Raw genomic sequence first — 26,526 nt, forward strand, 5'->3', positions numbered from 1 at the left:
ATACATATCAACATAAAAAAATCATTATATTTTTGTTTTAAGACTCAAAACTAACCTAAAATATCATAATATCATATCTAATTTGGCGATTTTGAGGGTATATTTGGAAAGTAATTAATTATAGTAATTTTTTAAATAAATAAATAAATAAATATTTATTTATTTATTTATTTATATGGGAAAATAGGACGAAACTTCTTCTTTCCTTCATCATGCCTCGCCGTCTCTCTCAACTCAGATTGTTGAAATTCCTATCTAATTTTGCTGCTTGATTAGGGCCTCCGTTTCGATCCCTTTCAATCGATTTCCCATCTTTTTCACCAGGTATGTTTGTTTAATCACTCGTTGATTATGCTGAATTGTTTGTTTTTGTTGCTGATTTGATGTTGTTGGTTTTGTATGCAGATCAATTGACGTTGAATTGAAGATGGATGATTGGGGTACGCCTGTGAATTTTGATGTGAATTTTGAAAATTTTTATCTGTGATATTTGTTATTATTTTTGAAGTTTTAATTATTTACAGATTGCTTGTATATGTTTTTCTTTTCATAATTAAGAATTTCTGGTTGTTTTTCTTGTTTTAAAGTTTTGATTTTTGGGAAACTTATGAAAACTTTGATGGGATTCAACAATTTTTGATAATATACTGTTGTTTAGAAAGAGCATCCTTGGTTTTTTTAATTTGATTTTTATTGAATTTGAAGCAAATCTATTGGATTGTGGGTTTGAATGGTTGTTTGTGCACTGTGTTTGATTAGGATATTGCTGCAAGATCATTATACGTAACTCAAAATGCAATATTGTAATGAATTGTTGACAATTGGCACTTTGTGTGTGTGCGTGTGCATGTGCTTGCAAGGATTTGGGTACTTGCAGAGTGTGTTTGTGTGTGTAACCCATAAATTATAACTTCATTCTTACAAATTTAATCCCAAGCAGTAATGTTTCAAAGTTGAAGTTGTGTAGGCACATTCCTTTGTATGGAGCTGGTTGATTTCTGGGCTAGCCAACCTTTGCCTTTTCACTTACCTCTACATAGATTGTCAATTGAGAGGACATTTATATTTCTATTATCCAGTTTGCTGTTTAAGGACAGCACTTACTTCTAGAGAATCATTCAACTCCAAACCGGGCAGGTCTTTGCGAGTATTTGGACTACAATATATGTAATCACGAGCAATTTTTGTTATATGTATAAGTTCTGTGCATGACTTTTTGATAGTAACTGTTATAATTTTGTTTCCCTTAAACATAATTTAGTAAATTAGATATTTTGTTAGTTTCCTTGGGATGTTCCACTGATTAGGAGATCAATATATGACCCTTTATTCCTTTTAATAATAAAAGCAAACTATATGTTCAGATGATGAAAATTTTAAACCGGCGCCTCCCAAAGAACAGCCAAGAAGTATGTGGGATGATGAAGATGCAGAAGACGATGGTGTAAAGGAGTCTTGGGAAGATGAAGATGTTACTCCGGTAAACTAATGCTATTTATCCCAACTTTTTTGTATTTCTTTTTGTCTTTTCACATGCGATTCACTTATCTAGCTCAGAGAATGGAGATCAGGTAGTAGTGGTGTTACTCATCTCAATTTTTGTTTTCAAAAAGGTCACAGTTGTGTTTTCCTTAACAATGGGCACATGGATTTAGGGACTGAATTATCATTAGAAAGGATAGAACTTCATAGGACCATAATTGAGGGGTAGCAACTAATTTATCTATATATATAGTAAGCATTTCCTTTTTGAATTTGTTATACTGTTTAGATTTCTAATATTTCATATGATTTGTGGGTTAAGGAGTTATAATTTAAGAAGTATTTTATTGCCCTCTTGGAAACAATTGCCTAAACACATTTGGGTGTTAGAAAATCTTTGCTATTAGCTGATTGATGCTAAGGTAGTAAATAGTAATTAACTTCACAAAGGGCTATACATGTGCTGTGGGATTTATGGTTGATCATTGCCTACCTTGTGATGATCCCATTGGTACAGGACAAATGGGAATGAAAACATAAAAAATATCCAGTAAAGGGATGGGACAATTTTGTCATGTCTTATTTGACAAAAGCGAAGTAATTTTATCTCTCTATCATCCGTGGGATAAATTTGTTGCTAGTGAGAACAATGTTTTACCTATTATGCCCTTTTTTTTTTAAACTAATGGCATTGTATCTAAAATAATGTTATGATTTAAAATTTTAAACTATCCCATTGGTACGGGATAGATGGGAATGAAAACAAAAAAATATTCACTAACATAGTGTTTGGATACAAAAGCAGAAGGGAAAATAAAGGAAAGGAAAGAAAGGGGAGGGAAAGAAAGGGAAAATAATAAAGGAAGGGAAGGGTTGAACCCTTGTTTGGATAGTTAAATTTTATGAATGGAAAGACAAGGATGGTTGTTTGAAAACTTGTTTGGTTACGGAAGGGAAAGGAAAAGAAAGGATATATAATAATATGATTTATCAATTATACCCTTAGTATTAAATAAAAATTACTTATTTCTATTTAAACACATGTATTTTCAATATCTCAAACAAAAAGTAGGTATTTTGTTTTAAATATTGAACTTATTACTCTAAAATTGCCAGTATTGTATGATTCCTTTTCGTATCGATTGTTATCATTGAGATTCATGAATAGTTTAGATTAATATTTAGAGATAGATCTTATTTCTATATTTACCTCCTCAATACAAAAAAATTCAAATAATTGAAGTTTTTCTATTTGGAATTGTGTTAGGTTTAATTTCTATTTCTTTAGTAGGATTATTTGTAACTGCATATGTATAATATAGATGATGTGATCAGTTGGGCTTTTAATTGAGTAATATTTCTTTGTTTGATTGACCTAGAAAAAATACAAACAAGTAAAGAAACATATAAACAAACAATAAAGAAATACATAATATTGAGAATTTGCGATGGGGATGATGTAAACTCACTAAATCTACGATTTGTATATTTTCTATAAGAAATTATGTGCATTAACAACCAAACAAAAACCCTAACATATGAGAACGACGGGATGTTGGCCATAAACAATTAAAAAACACATAATAACAAAAACAATATAATAATGAAAGCCTAAAAAGGAGAAGTCTAGTGATAAAGTAATGTTCAAGGCCATACAGATGTGTGATCTACATCGATAAGTAAAGAGAGAAATTTAAAAAACATAAGATCAAATTAATGCAAGATATGTGGCATTAACAATAGGGATTGAATCAAGAGTTGAAAATAAGGTGCATGAATTTTATTTTTAGACAAGATGATTGGTGACGGGTGAATCCTTGATTACAATAAAATTAGATTGAAAAAAGTGAAAGAAGAACTTTATATAAAGTGTTATGTAATTAATTAAAAAAATCGAGGGTAGTAAGATCTTTTTAAAAATTATAAAATTTTTAGGAGGTTCTCCCTTCTTTGGTACCCTAAATTGGGTGGTTAGAAAAAGTGAGATTTTGGAGGGTTTTGGAAGGTCAAAGTTAACCCTTCCTTTCCCTTCATTCAATTAAAAAAAATCATCCAAACAAGGGAAGGGCTAAAATTGACCCTTCGAAACCCTCTCTTTCCGTTACATTCCTTTCTTAATCCTCAATCCAAACATAGCATAAAGGGATGGGACGATTTTGTCATGTCTTATTAGACAAAATCTAGGCCTTTGACAAAAGCGAAGACATTTTTATCCCCCTATCATCCGTGGGATAAATTAGTTGCTATTAAGAACAATGTTTTACCTATCATGCCCTTCATTTTTTAAACTAATGGCATTGTATCTAAAATAATGTTATGATTTAAAATCTTAAACTAGTCTATCAATAATGCTTTTTGGTTATACAAAATAATATATATATATATATATATATATATTTTGAACGGTATCTATGAATTTATTTCTATTAGACTTCCATTATCCTTATTTAAATGTTATGATTCAAATCTTGAGTAGATGAGATTATTAATAAAAATAGGCAATTCAAATATTAAATTAATATAATTTTTCATGAATATGAAATTTGGGAATTGGGAAATCACTTTTACATCAATCTAAAGGTTAAAATTTGAAATAGGAGTAAACTTTTGTCTTATCTGTTTTATTAATTAGATATTTGCAATTTAGCAAATGCAAATATCCAGATGCCTGTAAACATTATGTGGTAATACCCTTAAAGCATCATTATATATCCAATATGATTTTTATGGGGAGATATAAGCAAATGTGTTTTTTCAAGTGTCTATAAACAATATACACTTTTGCGAGGTATTTATGTAATGATTTCCTTAATTATTTATTAAATTATTATATGATATTATTTGAATAAATATTTGTTTTAACTTTGGACAACAATAGGGGTAGTTTTGATCTTTGTTTTTTATTTTTTATTTTATTTTATTTTTACCACTGTCATAGTATAAGCTAAGTGTTTTGGTTGTGTTGTACCAAACAGCGAAGAGGCAAAAAAAAGGAAAATTGTTCTATTTTGTCTGGAGTTGTCTAGTCATGTCTATCCTCCTTGTTCTGTGTTGGTTACTAAACACTATCTTAGTTGGAGTTAATCCAATCTAGCTCAACCAAACACAAGGCCCTTATATGTAATAAAACCAATCTCAAACATGTTCATCTAACAGGACAATTAAATGTCTGATCAATCATTGAGAAGAAACATCTTGGGATACTTTACTGTTCCAAGCCATTTGATCTAACTTTTGCTTATGGTTTTGATGCATACAATGAATGGATAGTTAATCTGAATGCTGTATGCAAATGAACATGTCCTTGAAAGCATTGCTAGTTGCAGTGTTATGTGCTATATAGTTTTGGATTAAATCTGCGGCATTTACACTTGAGCCATATGCTCCTCCATATCTCAACTACAATTCTTTAATTAAAGAAACTATGAGACATGGTCAAGGAAGTATTCTTAAGTTTGTTCTGTGGTTGGTGGTCCTGTTGAACATGCTTTGCTGTTAAACTCTAGTGCTTCTGTTGCTTGATTGTTCAGATTCATCTAAGTGAGCAGCTTATAGATGGTCATCTCTTGCTTCAATGCAACGCTGCTAAGTTTAAGTTCTCTTTTGCAGTTTTGCTTATATCTTATGTGAATACTTTATCCCCAGTTTTGCTTGCATATCCTTCATGTTATTTTGCATCCTACATATATATATATTTATATATATAAGCCATCCAGTGTAACTTTTGTACATGATATGTTTTTAGAAAACTTGTTTGGCTAATCACTTATTCAAGTTCATCTTTTAAGTTTCTACATGAGAAACTTGTCAAGCCCAATCAATTTATGCTTGTTTATATTATCCTAAATCCTAGGCATGCTTGCAGTGCATGACATTAGGTCCTAGCAGTTCTTTTTGTAACATTTATGTGCTGATCGCCCTCATTTTACGCAATCACTTCAACTCATTTATTCCATGTTATATTTGATGGAGTTTTTATTTTTTTAAGCAAAACTTGTGATATTACTCTCCCGTCACTTTTCTGAATTATAGCTGACATGTGGGTAACTGGTACAGGCACCTAAACCAGCACCTTCAGTAGAGAAGACTGTACTTAAACCTGATAGCAAAGCTATTGGGAAGAAAGCAGAGGAGTCTCAACAGAAGGTTACTGAGGCTAGTCAAGTAGCTGCTGAAGTTCTCATAGATCCTGTTGCAGAGAAACTCCGGCAACAAAGGTGATTCTTGTGTTGTATGGATCTGTCCCCGACTTTTCAAGCAGTCATGCAAATTGATCATATCCATTCACTGACTTGGCGTCCTCTTTTGGTAGACTTGTAGAAGAAGCTGACTTCAAATCTACTGCAGAACTGTTTGCCAAGAAAGGCGGTAATAATTCTCTGGATAATTTCATTCCCAAGTTTGAGAGTGATTTCCTGGAGTATGCAGAACTCATTTCTCATAAGTTGCATCCTTATGAGGTAATCTTAACTTTGTTATGCGGAAAGCCCATCATGAAACAAAACCAGTGCGTGTACTAAAATGACTTTGTCCAATTGATTTCATCAGAAAAGCTTCCATTACATAGGCCTTCTTAAATCTGTCATGAGGCTTTGTATGACCTCCTTGAAAGCAGCAGATGCCAAGGAAATAGCGTCCTCCATCACAGCGATAGCAAATGAAAAACTCAAGGCTGAAAAAGAAGCTAATGCAGGCAAGAAGAAGCACGGTAAATATCCAGACTTTCACTCAATCAAAAAAGAGATTCTCTCGACTTTTCATCACTATGCTTATGCCTATTTTGTTTCAGGAGCAAAGAAGAAACAACTTCATGTTGGTAAACCTGATGATGATATGGTCGCTGATAGATACGATGATGTGGGAGAGGATTACGACTTCATGTGAGATGTGGAACATTGCTATTTTGTTTGGCTTCATTGGACTTTGAAGATGCCCGGCGTTAGTTCTATACATGAGTGTTAGCTTATATTATAGTTGCCATGTCTGGACCTCCATTGCAAAATCTGATCTCATAGTGAACAAGAGCACGCTAAGAATTTGAAATATCCGGGAGGCCATTCTTCAAATTTTCTGCACAAACTGTTTTATGCTGTAACTTTCATATTTTTAAAATACCCAAATCCTACTGATTTCATGTTTTGAATCTGTTTTTATAGAAATCATGAGTGGTTTGTGCTATGATTTCTCAAACAAAACGGATATACATCAAATCAAATTGAGAAAAAAAAACTTCCTGTTTGCTACTACTTGGGTTCAATCTTTGTTGATAATGCATATGCACCACTGTAGTCAAAACCACTGCTGCTTGCTTCCTTTGTTGGCAGTTGTTGATCATTGTACAGGTGACCATGTAGAGCAGTACCAACTCCTGCTTCTCTATAAAAATCTGTTGCCGATGAAGGTTCTGATTCTGGTTCAATTTGAAAGCCATCAGACTGCAACATGAGTTCGATTTCCTTGACGACTTGGTTCATTTTTGGGCGGCGTGCTCCTGTTTCTTCCACGCAGAGCATGGCCAGTTGAACAAAGCTTTTGAATGCGATGAGGGTTTCTGAATTCCGAATGACAGTGTCAACCATGTCCTCCAGGCCACAGTATGGATCTTCGCCCATCATGTTCAAGGCTAGCCTCACTTCACGCACAATGTACTTGCCTTTGTGGAGCGGTGGCTTACCGGTTATCAATTCAAGCATCACCACTCCGTAGCTGTAGACATCGCTCTTCTCCGTCAGCAGTTGAGTCATGTAATACTCCGGGTCCAAATACCCCTGTTGGAGGTAGGATGTGAGATACAAAATTATATATTCATATCAATACTTGGTAAATCAATGTTCTTACCAATGTTCCTTTGACTTGGGTGGAAACATGCCCTTTTTCTGCATCAGATACTAGTTTGGAGAGTCCGAAGTCTGCAACCTTTGCATTTAGGAGCTTGTCGAGAAGGATATTTGCAGACTTGATATCCCTATGAATTATTGGAGGATCAGCGAGTTCATGAAGGTACGCAAGTCCTCTTGCTGATCCTAGAGCAATCTTCAACCTCTTCATCCAGTCAAGTTGTTGCTTACCATTCTCTGCAGTTGATAGTATCAGCAAATATTATACTTTTGAAAACTTAAGCCACTAGAAAGCGAGAGACCTAGACATATATATTATTCTGACATTTGTTCACCATGTGAGACTATTAAGATTAGTAAATTTACCTGCGGACAAATTCTCTCTTAGTGTTCCATTTGAAATGAACTCATAGACTAGCATTTGCTCCCCTTGCTCAAAACAGAAGCCAACAAGTCCAACAAGGTTCTTGTGGTGAACTCTTGAAAGCAATTCAATTTCAGTCTTGAACTCCGCAGCGCCTTGCAGGGATCCTGCTTGCGCTCTCTTGATGGCAACTACCTGCCCGTTTGTCAGCTGTCCTTTATAAACCTGTATTGAAATTCATGTTACATATCAAATTTAAGCTAGGAAGAGAAACCACAATATATATATATATATACATATATATGTATATTACTCGCCTTCCCGTAACCTCCTGCTCCGATTTCGTTCATTTCTGCAAAGTTATTTGTGATCTTTGTCAGCTCATCAAATGTGAACCATCTGGCTCCTTTCAGTTGTGGTACTCCATCGACGCCTTTAGTACTTGCCCAAGCAGCTGAGTTGTTGCAAAATAAGCCAAATTTAGGAAAAAAAATCAGAAATATTTAAATTGTAACTGATTATATACATGATGTGTTGCTTTTAATACCAAAAGGTTTGCTAATTTCGGTGGCTCTCTCTGCTCTTCTTTTCTGTCTGAATGCATATATTCCCATTCCAATTAGCGTAAGCAGAACAATAGCACAACCTGCTGCTATTCCAGCTGCTGCACCTTTGCTTAACGAGCTTCCTCCTGATTGATTATCTGAAAACATTTCTTCTGAATTTAATTTGGATTTTTTGATTGTTTAAGTGAAGTAATTAAAATAGTTTGACTGATACCTAGGCAAGGATAAGGATTGGCAGTGAATAAGTATGGTCCAAAGATCTTTGGAGGCTTGAATTCATTCTGTTGGCCGAGTTGAGAAGAAATTCTGGATACTTCTGATTGATTGAAACTGGTTCCAGTTGGTGGGAACAACTTCACTTGAACTTGCATATATGAGTTTTCATCAAAAAATGGGTTTTCAAGGTATACTGAGCCAGGAGAGAGCGAAAGATTTTGCCATAGTTGGTTCTCTAGATCTTGAAACACTGTGCTATTTGTTACATCTGAGAAGTATGGTGCTCTGAAGGTCAGCATTCCAGTCAATGGACAAGCGCAATTGCAACTTAGAGGTCTGACACTGAGACCAGAAGAACATGAACTAGAGCCACAACTTGCTAGACTCGTAGAGTATGGTGTCAGCGCTTGTGGGTGATCACTGCAGTATATTGTATTCTTTAGCACTGACACTGTTTCACAAACTTCATTTCCGTGAAGCCTACGTTGTAGACAAAAATGAAGAAAATGAGGATGAATTCGAACAGAACAAGGATGAGATTTTGTGTGTTGTGAGATTCACATTATGATGCCATGGAAATTGGGAGGTGGAGTGAATAAGCTGATGTTATTGTTTTCGAAGTTCACTGTTTGTAAGTGAGAACTGATGTTGCTGCCCATGCCAAGTGTGCCGGTGAATTCGTTGTTGTCTAGTATCCTGCCAAAGATCTTCAATATTCAGAGACATTGTAGAAACGATCACTATCAATGACTCTGTGCCATATGTTGACAAGATACTTACACTTGTTGTATTTGTGGGAGGCTGAATAATTTTTGCGGCACTGGTCCGCTGAGTCTTCCATATGATACAACTCTGTTCCAACAAGAATGTTTCTGATTAGTAGAATTAAAAAGTGCATTGATCTCAGATAAGTTATACAGGCAGAAACTCACAGAGAAGTAAGAGTATCCAATGTCGAGAACCATAGCGGAGTTTCTGAACGATTAAATGTGTTGTTGCTCAAATCTCTGTTTGTCATTTCAGTGCAATGTTGCTTATTCTTAAGAATTTCAAGGAAACAACAGTAACTGTTTATTGTTGAAAAGGATTTTTACTATCTCTTACACGTAATTGAGACTGCTCATTCCAGTCAGATTTGGCATCAGTCCGGTTAACTTATTGTTTGCTAAGTTCCTGAAATGCAGAATGAATTCATACAGCGAACAAAGTGAAACCGATTGTAATTACTTGTGATAACTTTGCTATTTATAACTTACAGTTCATGAAGGTTTGTAAGATTGGCAATGGAGGAAGGAACTGGGCCCGAAAAGCCATTCCTATCAAGCCGACTGTTCTAGAAATGCACAGAATTAATGCAGAGAATTTGATGAGTAACTCTATTTAATTGCAAGACACTTACAGAGCTTCAAGCGAATTCACAAGACCTATACTCGCTGGAATCTCACCGGTAAAATTATTCCCATCGAAAAGTCTGCTCACAATGTGTCGAAAGATTCAGCCCAAAGTTAACCATGAAGAAGGTAACAATGAGTAAATAGCAACTTACATGTGTATCAGTTGCATCTGAGAACTGAAAAGTTTTTCTGGAATGGTTCCTGATAGATTGTTTTGGTTGAAATGACTGTAAAGAAGAAATATTAGGATAAAGACAAGTTTGACTGTTTACAAGAGTGGCTTTGAGAGTGAATGAGAATACTCACAAATGCTGTGTATGAACAAGTAGGTCCAATCCCGGAGATGTGCCTGACGAGATTGGGAGTTGCCCACTTAACTGATTATAGGAAAGGTCCAGCCAATAGACATTGGAGAGATTACCCAAGGATGCAGGAATTGTTCCGCTGAACTGGTTCGAGTTCAAAGCCCTTGTAGATTTCATTGCAGTCAATTTAAGTTTCAGCAGAAATACAGAGTTAATTCAAGCGTATTCGCATAATTCTTACAAGAACGAGAGTTTCGATAAACTGCCTAATACCCCCGGAATGCTGCCAGTGAAGCTGCAATTTTGGAGACTCCTGCAATGTTCAAGACGTATACCGGATGAGCTATTATTGTCTGGTAAAACACCCTCAACTTTTTCAATAGATAAACTTACAGACTCGTAAGCTGTTTCAGATTGCCGATGTTTTCCGTAAGAGGGCCGCCTAGACCTCCATTAAGAGACAAGTCCCTGCAAGTTTGAACTTAATCTTTTCGATTCGCTTCATTTCTGAAGGACAGAAAAATACTGATCCATAATTCAAAAACTCACAAAGTTTGCAACTGGGATAGTTGTCCTATGTCTCCACTCAGTGTTCCTTGGATATTCTGGTTTGATAGAATACTGAGAAAGGAAGAACATCAAATAACAAAATTTTTCACATGATTAACAACTCTGGTATAGGAAAGAAGAAGCTCTCACAGTGTAACAACTCTGGAACCAGTGCAGGTGATTCCTTGCCAAGCTGTGCCACAAGGATCATCTGTTTGTCCCCATGCTGATGGTGTGTTCTGCCACTGTTCCATCAAAGATCTCAGTGCAGCAACTGCAATTGTTACATTGATTTAGTCCAGTTTTTTACAGCAAAAGAAAACAAGCAAAGAATTACTGAAACTGATTGAAAATACTGACCATCTTGAGGATCTGTGTTTCCGAAACAGACATGAAAACCGGACAAACAAACAAGAAACAAGAGAATTCCGGTGAATTTCGCCATTCGAGCAAACTCGAGAAAGTTAGCAGTTTGTCAAGAAGACTGCATGCTGAGCAGAAACATAAGATGACTGCAATCTGAGACCTTTTCTTCAGAAAACACAGACTTTTTGTGCTTGAATTGTCTTTGAATTGATCCAAGATTGTTGGTTATGCTAATAATTTAATTCCATTGATCCTTTCTTTAAAGTCTTTGGAGCACTAAAACATTGAAAGTCAAAGACCTTGTTGTGCTTTCAGATAAATGGCTGGAAGTATGACAATTCAACAGCCACTCAGATTTTTTTTCTTTTAGTTTGCAAATTATTTGGTCACATAATAAGAAAGAGATTTTTTTTTTTTTTTCAAATTTATGTCATTGTGTTTTTAATACGCTTCTATGGCAAGTGCTAGTTTTTTATTTAAATATTTATATCATTGTGTTTTTAATTAATAAGCTTTGGTGCAATTAAATAAGAAGAAGAGTAAAATAAGACAATTATATATATATATATATATATTTTGATGAAAGTGACACACGTTATATATATTAGAGGTGTGCACATGGGCTGAGAATTAATCATCTAATCCATGCATCCTCAATCGGGGACGAGAAGATTGAACAGTACTACTAGGCTATGAGTCTTTTGGTAAAACAATAATATATTGTAATAATTCAGCATTTATCCAATATTTAGACTAATTTTTATATAGATTTATATTTATAGGCACTGAATATTTTTAATGATAATAAAAAAATTTATTTTTATCAATTTGTTGAATTTTCTTCCACTTTTGTACTGTATATGTCTGTATCTTTCTTTTGTCTTAATTTATATTATTTTTCTTCTTCTTATAAAAAACATTTGTAATAGGTAACGTGTAAGCAATTATCATAATATTTAGTAATATATAAATGATTTTTTTTTAGGAGAATAATAATAGTAATACAACTAAACATCCAATAGGAGGGATTATCATATATTTACAGCCATATTTGCTTAATCAAACTATCATCAAAGAAAAAAAAAACATTACCTCTTTAATAAATTTCTTTTATTCCAATTCTTCTCTTTCCTCCGGCCGTGTCTGTTTTTTTTTTTAAAGTTCTTTCATTGTGACAGGGTCATATACAACTTGTAAACCTCCGCATTACTTGACCCAATCTTTTAATTCAAAATGGCAAGCCAACATGTGAACAAATTTACTCTTTTTATTATGTTTAATAGAACTAGTTGCTTGCTAATCTTTATCTAGTTTTTTTTATTGATTTAATGTGATTTTAATTATTATGCTTATCAACTATCCCAACTAGTAGTCTATTTAATACTTGATGTATTTGTCCATGATCTAATTGATTGTTTTACTAATGAAAAATGGTTTGTTAGGTTAGGTATGAGGGTATATAGATTTGGTAAAACATTGTGTGAGATGGACAAATGGAGAGGTTAAATTTCAAATATGTAATAATTTAAGGAGCAAATTGTAAACTATCAAATGTCAACGAATTCTTTAATCCTTTGCTTAGATTTAGTACAAATGTGTGGTTTCATACTATGATGTATACTTTTGTGCAATTTGGTAAATATAATATTATTTTGCCATCGTTTAATTAACCAAATATTTGTTTGAATATATATATATAGGGAGGGACGGAGGGTGGGTATGCACACATCATATATGAAGATAATTGTGTGATAGTCAATATATTATATATATTATGTAAAGTGAACAAATAATACCACAAACTTATATTAAGATTTCAAAATTGATTTGACAACATTTGTCAATAAATAAAACAAATAATTGAAATGATTATATTTTTATTTATTTATTTATTTGAAAAAGGTGATAATCTACTTTCATTTAAAAGAAAACTAATACTACAAGCCACCACAAAGAGTGGACAGAGAAAAACAGACATATCAACAAAGACCTCGGCCCACTAGAAGTAGCTCAGCAACCAAACAAAATAGACCAAACAAGACCACCACAAAAACCCGAGGAAGAAATGGTGCCCTCCACCCAACGCTCCAACTGACAGCCTAGCCCATGTTCAGCACCTGCACCTTCTCAGCTGTGGAAGCACCAAATGTCTTCAAAGAGCGAGGCCCCAAGAGCACTTGGGTTAATTTCTTAGTTGATGGGTCCTAATCAACATCACCCGAAAGGCAACCATATTTGCTAATGGGCCTAAGACCCGGTCCACAAAAACCTCACCAAGTTGCCTAATCAAAGAACATTCGAGCTCAAAGATTGGAGCCAATGGCCATCCCAAAAGATAACCAAACCTCAAAAACAATCAGATCCTCTTGACATCTTATCAAGGAACCAATCTCAAAACATCTTATCAATGGGCCCAGCCCAGAACGCCCACCAATCTCAATTGAGTCCACCAAGCTTAAATGGTCCACAATCACCAAGGTGACCAATGGTGGAGTTGAGTCATGTGCCGCAACTTTCGAAGTCAATAGTTGCTCATAAAATCCACCACATATCAAGGTGGGATTTGCCACAAGTCTACAAGCAGATTCCATGCCTCCCATTTTGACAGCAACCTCAATCAACGCATAGTCGACAACGTTGCCTTTGCCTTAGGAATTGCATGCCTCTCGATTCGTTCCAACCGACTTCAACTAATTGGAGGATAACTGTATGTGTTTATTAGGCTGGCAAGGAGGCAACGGACCATCGGTCCGAAGCGATGCCTGTTTTTGAACGTTTGAGTCTCTCCGCCGGTCATCGGAATCCCCGGGAGCAGCGCTCTCTGGCCGAGATTCAAGGTTCTCCTTCAGCACGACCTCGGGAGCGAAGCTCATCTGGTAGGCCGTCACATTCTCCTTTGAACTACTCGAGACTCCGAGAGCAGAGCTCGCTGGACGGGTTCGTTGAGGATGGGTACGAGATCGCCGCACACCGGAATCTTGTCTCTCATCAAGTCCAAGAACTGGTTGCACTTTCTCCTCCTTGTCTACCGTACAAAATTGAGGTTCAAATGTTGTTTTCCCATTGGCATCTCGGTTAACCTCACGAGTGGATTTGGTATAGGTCGAAACCTTCACCGAGTCAAGAACCTCCTCACCCTCACTCGGTCGTCGGAGACCGAATCATGAGAGGGAGCCGCCCTCGAGGTTCTTGAGAAGACCCCGAGAGTAAAGCTCACCAGATGGATCTCCTGCCCCATCACCGGAGAGGCCCCGGGAGCTCTGCTCACTGGACGAGTCTCCATCACCCTCTTTACGAACGTGCCATCCCAGGGAGCACACAACCGGTGCTTAACATCACCCACCCTGGAGTCATCCTTCCTCATCGTCGAGACCATCTTTGCCATGCTACCTTGTCCACCAGTACGGGAGCAGAGCTCGCCTTTGCCAATGTGGGAGCCAAGCTCTACCACATCTGGATAATCTTCCGTTATACCAACTTGCCCTCCAGAATGGGAGCAAGGCTCAACCAAAGTCGGGCAGGCATCCTTCTTAGCCATGTCACCAACAAACCGAGCACTTCCAAGACTTCCACCGAGGCGAAGCTCGGCCACCGTCTGCCGTTCACCCAAAGGGGTACCATGGTCACTATAGGAGCAAGGCTCTACCACCGCCAGCGACTCACTGAAAGAGATCCCCAATCCAACCTCCGTCGGTATCTCACTCAACGAACCTTCTTTGTCCCCAAGCATCAGGTCCAAAAACGCCGACAACACACCAACTTCTTCCTTCTCGTCATCAGAGGACCAAAATTCCTCCACATCATCCTCACAATGAGGAGGGGAGTAACACACTGGCACATAGACCGGCCGATCATCGGGGTCGAAGGTGAGGCGAACATCTCCGTCCATCCTTTCCCCTGACCAAACTTATTTTATGTATATTTTTATTTATCAATAATTAAAACAAATATTCATATTTGCTCTTACTTGTAGTGTTTATTTGCCATTTTAGAAGAAACAAAACATTCAAGAGAAAGAAACCCACACCAACGGTGCCTTTATGAAAGATAGTGTAGAAAGCTTAAATTGAATATCTGACCTTGTACTCTCCAAGTGTGTAACCTGTCTTTTGTAAGATTGAAGACTTCTTGTTGAATACCATCATTGTATACCATGATAGTTAAGCAGATAACACTCCCATTAACATTGCTGCCCATGGCTCCACTAAATCTATCATACATATCAAATATTGCTGGCAAACTCAATATTGCATGTTATGTATCATGAGACAATCATGGATTCACCTTTTTAAGAGAAAATATTATCATTTAAATCTTGTAATATTTTTTGGATAAATGCGATGAGCATTATGAGTCAGGAGTGTGCACGGGCTGAGAGTTGATCTTCCAGTCTGTGTGCTCTCACTTGGCAACGTGGGACTTAGGTAGCAAGCCAGAACTCACATTAGGGGACCAGCTATTACCATAATGTTCAGCGGGACTTGAACTCGGGACACTTGAGAGTCTTATATCACGCCTTTCGCAGTAGAGCCAATGTTGCTGGGTTATAAACATTTTAGCAAATCTTGTAGTTTGTTTGTCTTCAGTTTGCCAGTCAATAGCTATTTGTGAGTCTATCTTTCTAGTTAAATAGCTGTTAATGATTGAAGTGGTGATCTACATCAATATTTTTTTATTTATTTGGTGATGATTTATAGTTTTTGATAGTATACATGAACCATCATATAAACTATAAAATGCTAGAAACATATAATTAAATTATATCATGCAATAGAGTATTAATTAAAACAACAAATCTAAGTTAGAATATCTAAGCACTAGCCTAAAACTGATTTTGCACCTCCGAGCAAGGATCTCCAACATCACTAAGGTAAAGACAAATTCAAGTATTACCAAAGTATAGAGTGGAGATATTGAGATATTCAACACCTTTCTTTATGGTACGAAAGCAATATTTCTTTATGGTACCAGAGCAAGGTTAAACATAAAACCCTAGCTCATTTTTTTTTCTCTTTTTTCTGATCTTGGTGCTGTGTGCACACCATGGGTGACAGCAATGGAGGCGATAAGGGCAAGAAACTAGTGGCTCTTGATCTTACTTCTCCTAATTATCTACACCCTTCTAATCATCCTGGGATGAATTTGTATCCAGTGGTTTTGACAGGAAACAATTATCAAGAATGGGAAAATAGTATGCGTAATGCCTTTCATGCAAAGTATAAACTTGGTTTCTTAGATGGATTAGTGACAAAACCTGATGATCTTACAAGCGAGATAGAGGATTGGTGGAGTGTTGATTCCATGATCATTGAGTGGGTCATATAATCTATCGAGCCTACGCTATGATCTACAATCACCTACTATGATACGGTGAAGGAACTTTGAGATGATCTTCGCTAACGGTTTTCCATTTGCAATGGACCTTGGATACAACAATTAACCTTGGATTTGGCGCGATGTGAGAAGAATGGCTAGAGTGTTGCAGCCTATTATGGGTGCTTGAAGAAGATTTGGGATGAGCTTTCAACATACGTCAATACATGAGGATGCACATGTGGTAAGCACACATGTAATTGGGTCATGGATTTAAGCTAAGAGCGAGAAGAAAGCTGCATTTATTAGTTCTTGCTTGGTTTGGATGATGACTTATGCGGGACCTATCGTTCCAATCTCATCGCTTAAGATCTTTTGCCTCCTCTGAACCGTGCCTATGCATTGGTGGTTCAAGAGGAATGTTACAAGACCATGACAAAAGGGCTAGATGCCCGCAATATTGGGGTTGCATTTGCTATCCATAGTGCCTCATCTAGCCGTTATGAGAAGTCACTTTATGCTGGGGTTAGTTATGGATCTTAATGCTTTAGTTGTTTCTTTATTGCAATCCATATTATTTGAATCAAATTATGTGTTTTGTATGGCTTGATTGCTAATGAGGCAAAAGCCATAGTTCTTATGTATGATGTGCTTTATGATGAGTAGAAATACTCACCTAGCATGGACATGCCACGATTGGAGGAAATTGTGAGTAAGCCTAGCAATGGGCTACTTTGGAGTCAAGAGTTCTCCTCCCTTAATCCTCTCAAGTGGATTAACAAGAAATTTTCATGCTCTTTGCAATCATAGAGAATAGATTTTAGAGAAATCACATTTTCATTCTATATGAGATTAGGGATAACTCTTCTCAAGAAGGACTATCTATTTCAGAAATTCTTGTTAGTTCGCATTAAGATTTTATAGAGTGCAATGTGATTGTGGGTTGCCAGTATCAGCACTGTACTAAATTAGTTACTATTCACCTTGCAAGAGGGTTTAATATAATTTATGATTTCTCTCAGTTTAAATAGAATTGCATACTTACATAAGTCTTGAACTTAACAAACCCTAAGGGGATACTATACACGGACATGCATTTCTTCCCTTGTTTCTCGATTGATTTTATTTCCGCATTCTTTTTTTTCTTTTCTCTTGCTTCTTAGTTTATTCACACACATCACAATTTTTCTTTAGGCTAGTTTTTGGGATTAGGGCTAATACTAGTACTTTCATTTTTCCCTGTGTATCGATGCCTGCCTTTGTGCACACTATTACTACTTGATCGGTGCGTACACTTGCGTTCCTATCAAATATCTTTTTTTGTCGAATATTTTACTTATAGAATCAAATTGTACTTCATTTGATGGTGTTGATCCTGACTCCATAGTATCCATCTTGTTTCAATCCATATTAGAAATTAAAAAAAAAAATCAAAATAATTATTATTGTATGTTAAAAAATACATGTAATTAACTCTCTTGTATGGTTTGTGGAGATGTTTGTTTATATGAATACTGTATGCTAAAGTATATAAATATGAATCTTTGTCTAAGTAGATGATAAAGGTAATGATAAAAAAAGCTAATGATATACATGTTCTCTTCACTCATGGAGTAATAAAATATATCATTCAGTAAAACTAGCTAAAACATGAGCTTTATATATGGAAATTAAGCAAAGATATGAACTATAGAAATCCATTATTGGACATAGTACATACTTTGTATATAGAAACTATCATTAATGTTACATATAACTTATAAGATGCACATATTGATACATATATAAACTAAAGTCCTTGTCAATGTTGTCATAAATATGCATATATGGTTTATAAGTGGATGATGATAAACTACCAACCAGCTATGTAACTATCCATTTGGCAATCAAAGAGAGAGAAAATTTCTCTCTCTAAATATATAAGAAAGAGACAAAGCATGAACAAAAAATCAAAACAAGTTAGTAGAGAAACTAAGAAACATCAACCAAGCATCCTTAATTTAATTCTCATGTCTCACCATTAAAATAAAAGTATAGAATAAAGCAATTCCCGGATGTAAATATGTGAGAAAGAAACAAGGCATGAACAAGAAATCAAGTCGATCCAACGAAACGACAATTGGGATCTTGTTGATTTACCAGAGGGGAAGAAACTGGTTGGCTTAAAGTGGATTTACAAGACAAAATACAATGCAAATGGTAGCGTTCTAAAGCACAAGGGTCGCTTAGTTGACAAAGGATACTCACAAGTGCATGAAGTTGATTTTGATAAAACCTATGCTCTGGTGGTGAGGTTTGAAACCGTGCGATGTTTTCTTGCTATAGCTGCACAATACTGATGGCTGGTCTACCAATTGAATGTCAAGTTGATATTCTTAAATGGCGAGCTCCTAGAATAGTTGTACGCCCATCAACCTAAAGGGTTTGTAATTCAAGGTTTTGAACATAAGGTGTACAAGTTGCATAAGGCTTTGTATGGGTTGCGCTAAGCTCCGCGCGCTTGTACAACAAGGTGGATAAAACTTCATACAACATGGGTTCACAATAAGTGAAAATAAGCCTACTTTGTACACTGAGATGTAAGGAAGCAAAGGAAATTTGATGGTGTGCCATTACATGGATGATATCATCTATATGGGATCATGCCAAACAATCACAGAAGAGCTCAAATGTGGGATGATGAAGGTGTTTGACATGACTGACCTAGGTCCCTTGCATTATTTCTTAGGGCTTGATGTAATTCAAGGAGAAGATGGAATATTCTTGCCAAAAAGGAAATATGCTGAATATTTAGTGAAAAGGTTCAGTTTACAAGGATGCAAGCCTGCTACGACACCTATGAATATAGCAGAAAAATTGCAGCTTGAAGACGGCACTGGAAACAGTGATGTTCAGAAATATTGAAGTCTTGTGGGAGGCTTACTTTATCTAACACACACACACACGCCCTAATATTATGTTTGCTATCAATATGATGTCAAGATTCATGCAAAATCCCACAAAACAACACAGTGGACCAGCTAAACGAATCCTTAAATACATTGCAGGGACTCTGGAGTTTGGGGTTTGGTATACATGCTCAACTAAGTTTAAATTGCAGGGATATTCTGACAGCGATTGGGTGAGCTCACTTGATGACAAGAAAAGCACATCCAGGAGTGTCTTTACTCTAAGCACCAACGCTATCACTTGGTATTCTAAGAAACAGGAGATCATCACACTCTTGACTGCTGAAGCTGAGTACATCACCGCTACATCTTTAGCATGCCAAGCGATCTAGCTCAGAAGGATTTTTTCAAACTTCGGTTTGGTGTAGAGAGAAGCCACAGTGAATGTACTAACCATCAAAGATGTTTTTCCATTGTTCCATCAAAGATCTCACTGTAACTACAGTAATTGTTTCTTTGATTTAGTCCAGTTTTTTACATGAAAAGGAAACAAGTAGAGAATTACTAAAACTGATTGAAAGTACTAACCATCTTGAGGATTTGAGTCACCGAAAAAAACATGAAAACTAGCCAGAGAAACAAGAGAATTCCTGTGAATTTCACCATTTGAGCAAATTCAAGAAAATTGGCGATTTGGAAAGAAGATTGCTTGCTAAATATAAACATAAGACAACTGAAATCCGAGAATTTCTTTTCAGAAAACACAAGCTTTTTGTGCTTGAATGATGTTTGAATTGATCCAAAGTTGTTGTTGGTTATTCCAATAATTTAATTCCATTAACACATTCTTTATTTGCTTTCATATGTTTATATAAAACTCTGATAATTCAACAGCCTCTAATCAGTTTTTTTTTTCTTTTAGGTTGCACGAGGTTGGTCACATTATAAGAGATGTTTTTTTATTAAAAAAAAATTATGTGAGATCTTTTAATACCCTCTTTCGCAAGCGCTAGTTTTTATGTATATCATTGTGTTATTATTTCATCCGTTTTGTGATTTAAGAAATTTACCTCTTAGTGTCTTCCCTGCTAGATTGATTTCTCTTATTCATACATATACATATATTGTGCTGATGAGTATAATTTTCATTCAATTGTATAGACTTTTTTAACTCACGATTAATGAAATGTGAATTATTTTGAACCAATTTTACTTATAATCTTATTGTTATTGTGTTGTAGGAAAGAAAGAGAATGATTTGAAAGAAGAATGCATCGAAAGCACAAAATTCGAGAAAAGTGGATCAAGTTTCAATTACCTTTAGTTTTTAGTTATTCTTTGATTATTTGGTTATGAACCTTGTTAATATGTTGAGTTTTGCAATTATCATGTTCTAAATACCATTTCTCTAGGGCTATGATGTAGCCAAACTATGAAAACATAGATTCTTTTTTATTTAATTCAATTGATGCTTGTTTGAAGGTTTTGTTGGATATTTTAATCTATACTTAATGATTGTGATTTCTTGATCAATAATTACATGATTGGTAATTTGATTTGAGACCAAGAGGTGATAAATTAAATTAGGTCTTGATTGAAATATCACACAATCATTATAAATTTTTAGAGTTTAATGAAATTGTATGCATCATTATAAATTTTTAAAGTTTAATGAGTTCCATAGATTCATAGTATTTCAGAGATGATGTTAACCTATCTAATGGAATATGCTATTAATGATCAATAGGTAATTTAAGGTAATTTGATGACAACATAAGAAATAAACATTAATTGGTTGAACTAGACAATGTAGGTGGAATTAGTCCAAGTGAACTTAGAAACCCTAGAGTCTATAAGCATTAATTTCTCTTCATCTAACTATCTCTCTTTATTCCTCGAATTAGATCTTTCTAAATTAAATCTTTCAATTTCATTAATCAAGTAGAATTGGGGTTTGAGTAATTTTGGTAGTTAATATACTTAATCCTCGTGGGACGATACTCTCTTATCATTATATTACTTGTTTACGATAGCGTATACTTGTGTTATAAAAATTTCACAACATGTGACAAAGGTGACATTTGTTGCCCTACAAGAGGATTATCAAAAGGGACAAGTGAGTATGATGTTGTACCAATTATGGTAACTTAATGACCCCCTAGAAATTTAACATGTAAGGTAGGTTGACACACGGGGTAATGACAACCTATTATGAGTACTCAAGATAATATATTAGGGACCACAATCTCACAATGATAAAATCACCATGTCATGCAACCTTAGAAGAATGGAGAATATGGTTCTTCCCACAGGGAACCAAGTGAACAATGGATAAACAAACTGCTATAGTATTTCTATAGTACTTGTATAATACCATGGCACAAGAGGTTCTATCCCGTATTACTCACCCACCATTTTGATGAGTTAGCACTAATTCATATATTTTCAAACATATAAATGCTCACAATGGTGTATTGCATGCATTTCATAGCATCTATTCAAATTAACTTATGGTTAACCATGCATTAGGAGGTCAAACTAACATTAAAAGGTTTATTTCAACAACCACCAATATTTGAAAGAATTATATGCAACTATAAATAAATAAATAAATAAATAAATAATTTTAAAAACAAACTAATATGAAAATAATAGAAAAGATCATTTAATATAAACTTTTTTTTTTTTGATAAATCTGGGTAAGCCACTTGTCGAGGATAAGCACAAATGAGAAGTTAAGTTCCATAATATTTGTGTACTCCACTTGGTTGAGATGGGGTTCGATCCTACTTAATTTCTCAAAAAGGGGCACTTTATGTAGGAGAGTCGGTGGCAATAGACCATTTAGACTAAACAATTATTTTCAATCCACATAAACTCATCACTTAACAACTCAAACCCTTTTCATTTACACATACAATATATAACCATAAACCACTTCACTTCAAGAAGAAAACAAGAAGTCAAAAAAGCTCAAAACGGAAAAAGGCAGGCAACTTAGGAGTAACAGCTCTTCTAACATAAACTATTGACTTCTCACCATCACCCCAAATGGCATAAGCCTCCTCACCATGAGCAGCATCATCACCAACCATAAGGTCCTCTTCTTTCATCCTTAGTTGCACCACTTGTCTTATCAAAACACATATAACACTAGTCACCACCAAATTCCACACTGTGACAAAAATAGCCCCTAAAATTTGAATACCAAGTTGGTGCAATCCCTTCCCAGCATTGCCTTGTAAAAAACTGTATAACAAACCATGGTGATTCTTGTGATATCCATACTGAAGACGCATTAGTCTTGGATGTGCTAGTATTCCTCCAAGAATTCCTCCAAGCAGTCCTGCAACTGCATGAGTGTGAAGCACTCCTAGTGTGTCATCTACCTTTTGTAAGAATGAAGACTTCTTGTGGATTACCATCATTGTGTACCATGGTAATGAGCCTGATAAGACTCCCATTAACATTGCTGCCCATGGCTCCACCAAACCTATCATGCATATATATCAAATATTATCATGTGATAATCATGGATTCAGATTCATTTTTTTTGAAAGAGAAAATATTATCATTTAAATCTTGGAGTTTGTTTTGAAGTTTAATTTTTAGGATAAATCATGTACAATTATTTGTGATTCGAACAACTGTTTGTATATATTTCTTATTAAATGCATGTTCATGAATATTATAGCATGTAATAGATTAACTAAAACAGTAAATCTAAATTAGAAACTCCAAGTCTTGGATTAGACATGCTAATCATTGGCCTAAGATCGATTATGCCTCTTTGTGCAAAAAATCTCTGACATATATCACTCTAGTCATTAAGGTGAAAAAAATTCAAGTGTTACCTAAGTGTAGAAAGGAAAATAAGAGAATGAAAGATTGAAGGAAAAATGATGATGCTAAGGTTTCATTTAATTACTGTGCTGGAAGCAATAACATAGTTGTTATGATATACTAATAAATAAACTCGGTCTAGCTCAGATCCAATAATAGTTCTAGAATGGTCCAGTCTAGCATAAAAAACTTATAGTCGTTTAATTAATGCAAATTGAAAATAGATAAAAAGTTCAAATTGTAACAATTAAATCTCAATATAGAAAGTTCATCATGCAAAACGTAAACTTCAAGAAGATATATGTATAGATATAGATTATGCATTATTCATCCTATGCCTTACTATTTAATTCAAGCTATTCACATTAAAAAGAACCAGTTCATGCATGCAGTATGGTATGATAATGATTAGATACATAGAGGTAGATAATTAATTAACCTGCAGCAGGAGTAATACAAACAAGGCCAGTCATCATTCCTTGAACAGCGCCAATGACAGAACTCTTCTTGTAAACAATCATGTCAAGAGAGAGCCAAATGGAGAGACTAGTGGCAGTGCAAAGGTGGGTATTAAGTACAGCAAGAGATGCAATCAAATCAGCTGAACTAGATGCACCACCATTAAAACCAGACCAACCCAGCCAAAGAAACCCTGCACCACCAAGCATGTGGATGATGTTGTTTGGTGGGAATTGTTGCCTGTCATGGGATAACCGAGGCCCAACCTAAGCATACAACCAAACATAGTCTAAACTCACTCATGCACAAAAATAGATATTTAATAACAAATTTAATTATATCAACTAAGTTAATGAGTTTGCACCGTGTATATGTTTATGCAAATTTTTTTTTATTTTATTTTCATTTTTTTATTTTTTATTTTTTTTAAAAAAAAGCTATTTGGTCGTTAAGAAAAACAATAACATACACAAAACTTAAAAGAGCAAATGGGGGCGAGGGCCACATATATGTATATTAGTTTAATCTATTTAACTTATGAGCACTTATTTTATATAATATGACATTATTACTTAAAGATTTAGAGTTTAAATCTTGCTTGTGGATGGTTGATAATTATCTCTAAAAAAATAATAAAATAAATAAATAATGTGATATTATTTGGGTATATTAGATTAAATATCTAACTGAATATATTTGTCAAATTCAAAACTCAACATAAATATAATGAATTGTTTTTAGAGAATATAAAATTAAAAGATAACATTTTTATATAAAAAAAAAACTTGTACGAACATATGCATTGCATCATAACCATCCAATATATTTCATGTAAACTACATTCTAAAGTAAATGATGATTTTAAAAGTATCTTTATTGTCATTTGTGTGATCTATGTCACATGAGATATATATTCATCAAAAACATTAAATATGTGGCCTAAGATAATAAATCAAATGATTCACTGTAAGGCATCTATACCAAATTAAATAAATATATCTTTGTAAAAAAAAAAAAAAAGAAAAGAAATAGATAAATAAAATAAAATAAAAAGAACAGAAACTAACCCAGTAAGCAGCAGTGAAGCCAGCAACACCAGAAGAGAGATGAATAACATAACCACCAGCAAAGTCCACAAGGCCCCATTTATAAAGAAAACCCTGACCCCAAATAGAGAAGGCACCAACAGTATAAGACAAAGAGACCCACAAAGGCACAAACAACATCCATGCATAGAAGTTCATCCTCCCAAGCAGTGAACCAGCAAGCAATACAACAGTAATGGCAGCAAAAGCAAACTGAAAGAAAGTATAAGTAGCATTTGGAAACAATGCAATGCTTTTGCTCTCAAGAAAGCTCGATCCAAGCGAAGATCCAGGGAAGCCGATGATCGGAAGAAGTTGCTCGTCAAAGGCCATACAGTGACAGAAAAGAACCCAACAGAGGAGGACAACAGCAAAAGCATATAAGGCCATGAATGCAGAGTTCACTGCCCATTTCTTCTTGACAATTCCACTGTAGAGGATGATGAGGCCTGGAACACTTTGGTAGCCTACTAGAGAGGCAGCTATGAGTTGCCATGCATTGTCACCGGAGTTGAGCCAATCTGGCCGGTTTTCAGTGATTGTTAGGGATGTTGGGAGAGTGACTGGAAGGACTTGGGACATGTTGTTGTAGTTGGAGAAATGAAATGTGGTGAGATTAGTGTTGTTGGTTTTTCCTTAATTTTGTTTGTTGGATGGGTAGGAAGAGCATTGAAGTTATCATTGAAGATGTTGTTGTTGTTGTTGTTTGGAATGGACGTTGATTCTCTTGGATTCTAATTTTGTGTGTGTTTTTAGTTATGTGATTTCTTGTGGAATCCGGAGGAATCGATGTTGTATTTAAATTGTTGTGGAGATACTTGCAAGGGTATGATTCATGTGGGTCCTTGTATCTTCAATTATTATTATTATTATTATTATTATTATTAATTTTTTCATCTTTTGATCCTTCTGTTTTTTTAGGAGCATGGGCACTGAACTAGCCCGGAGAAATGTTAAAACTTTCCGTAATTTTTTTTTTATATATAAAAATTTGAATTCAAAACTACTTACTAATTAAGTGACACAAAAAATTTTATTATTGGATTAATCGTCATTGATTTTATATACTATTATTGTTGTTGTTGGTGTGTGCTTGGTGATCACTTGTGAGAGTGCACATTATTATAGTAGTAAAAATCATTGTGAAGCATAATATAAACTAATTTCAGGATGCTTAGTGTGTGATTGAGTAATTACTTGTTTGTTGACATGTTTGCAGATGGTTAATCTTGTAACTTTATTTTTTATTTTATTTTTGAGAGAGAGAGGTTTTGTTTTTTCCTTTTTGTTTTGATGGTTTTCTTGTCCGGTTTTTAGACACGGTTTATTCTGTTTTTAAATAGAAACATTATTTGAATGAAAATAAGAAAGAAACTTTTGGTTGACTTAATTTAAAAACAAACTCTCTTGAATGAAGAATGGCTTTATAAATTTTGAACTTTGATGTAGCTCAAGCTCTGGTTTATTTATATTTACAAGCTGTATAAATGATGAAATATTTGAAACTAAACCAATTGTTCTACTTTATGAGTAAATCAATTGAGCTCAACCATATGTCATTACTAATATAGCATTAAATTAGATTAAATATACAAAGAAAAATAAAATAAATACATGCTAGTTATTTAAGTAAACATAGCAAAGAATAGGTATAATAAAATGTAAATTTGGGTGCACAAATGGAGGCTTAATTTAGAATATCAAAACAATTTTGGGACTAAAATGTAAAGTCACCATATGTCAATGTGGACTTCCACACAATAAGACAAATGCTAAGAAGTATTTAATTAAATTTTTTACAATGAAAAAGCAAGAACCTACAAGAGTATATTATATCTTTTCTTTTCTTTTCCTTTAAT

The 26,526-nt window shown here is 34.8% G+C and overlaps 3 protein-coding genes across 3 annotated transcripts; 1 reads left to right on the forward strand and 2 right to left on the reverse strand.

Annotated features, from left to right (window-relative positions):
• Positions 1-197: 197 nt before the first annotated feature.
• Positions 198-6,725, forward strand: LOC120268868 (eukaryotic translation initiation factor 3 subunit J-like). Its single transcript, XM_039276128.1, has 7 exons — positions 198-324; positions 406-440; positions 1,365-1,480; positions 5,539-5,699; positions 5,795-5,942; positions 6,031-6,190; positions 6,272-6,725. Exons 2-7 carry the CDS (start codon positions 428-430, stop codon positions 6,364-6,366), a joined length of 693 nt encoding a protein of 230 aa, XP_039132062.1. The 5' UTR covers positions 198-324; positions 406-427; the 3' UTR covers positions 6,367-6,725.
• On the reverse strand, positions 6,540-11,362 carry LOC120268867 (probable leucine-rich repeat receptor-like protein kinase At5g49770). Its single transcript, XM_039276127.1, has 19 exons — positions 11,074-11,362; positions 10,864-10,987; positions 10,714-10,785; positions 10,558-10,632; positions 10,406-10,477; positions 10,166-10,327; positions 10,012-10,086; positions 9,865-9,936; positions 9,722-9,793; positions 9,570-9,638; positions 9,398-9,472; positions 9,246-9,317; positions 9,027-9,161; positions 8,464-8,945; positions 8,231-8,386; positions 8,001-8,137; positions 7,686-7,908; positions 7,321-7,556; positions 6,540-7,250 (listed from the first exon to the last, which is right to left on the reverse strand). The coding sequence occupies exons 1-19, from the start codon at positions 11,156-11,158 to the stop codon at positions 6,726-6,728; spliced, it is 2,919 nt and encodes a 972-aa protein (XP_039132061.1). The 5' UTR covers positions 11,159-11,362; the 3' UTR covers positions 6,540-6,725.
• A 10,822-nt stretch (positions 11,363-22,184) lies between these two features.
• Positions 22,185-25,249, reverse strand: LOC120269108 (ammonium transporter 2 member 3-like). The gene is made up of 3 exons (XM_039276393.1): positions 24,650-25,249; positions 23,563-23,848; positions 22,185-22,773 (listed from the first exon to the last, which is right to left on the reverse strand). The coding sequence occupies exons 1-3, from the start codon at positions 25,247-25,249 to the stop codon at positions 22,244-22,246; spliced, it is 1,416 nt and encodes a 471-aa protein (XP_039132327.1). The 3' UTR covers positions 22,185-22,243.
• Between the last annotated feature and the right edge of the window lie 1,277 nt (positions 25,250-26,526).

The sequence above is a fragment of the Dioscorea cayenensis genome, chromosome 9, assembly GCF_009730915.1.
Source record: "Dioscorea cayenensis subsp. rotundata cultivar TDr96_F1 chromosome 9, TDr96_F1_v2_PseudoChromosome.rev07_lg8_w22 25.fasta, whole genome shotgun sequence".
Classification (NCBI taxonomy): Eukaryota; Viridiplantae; Streptophyta; class Magnoliopsida; order Dioscoreales; family Dioscoreaceae; genus Dioscorea; species Dioscorea cayenensis.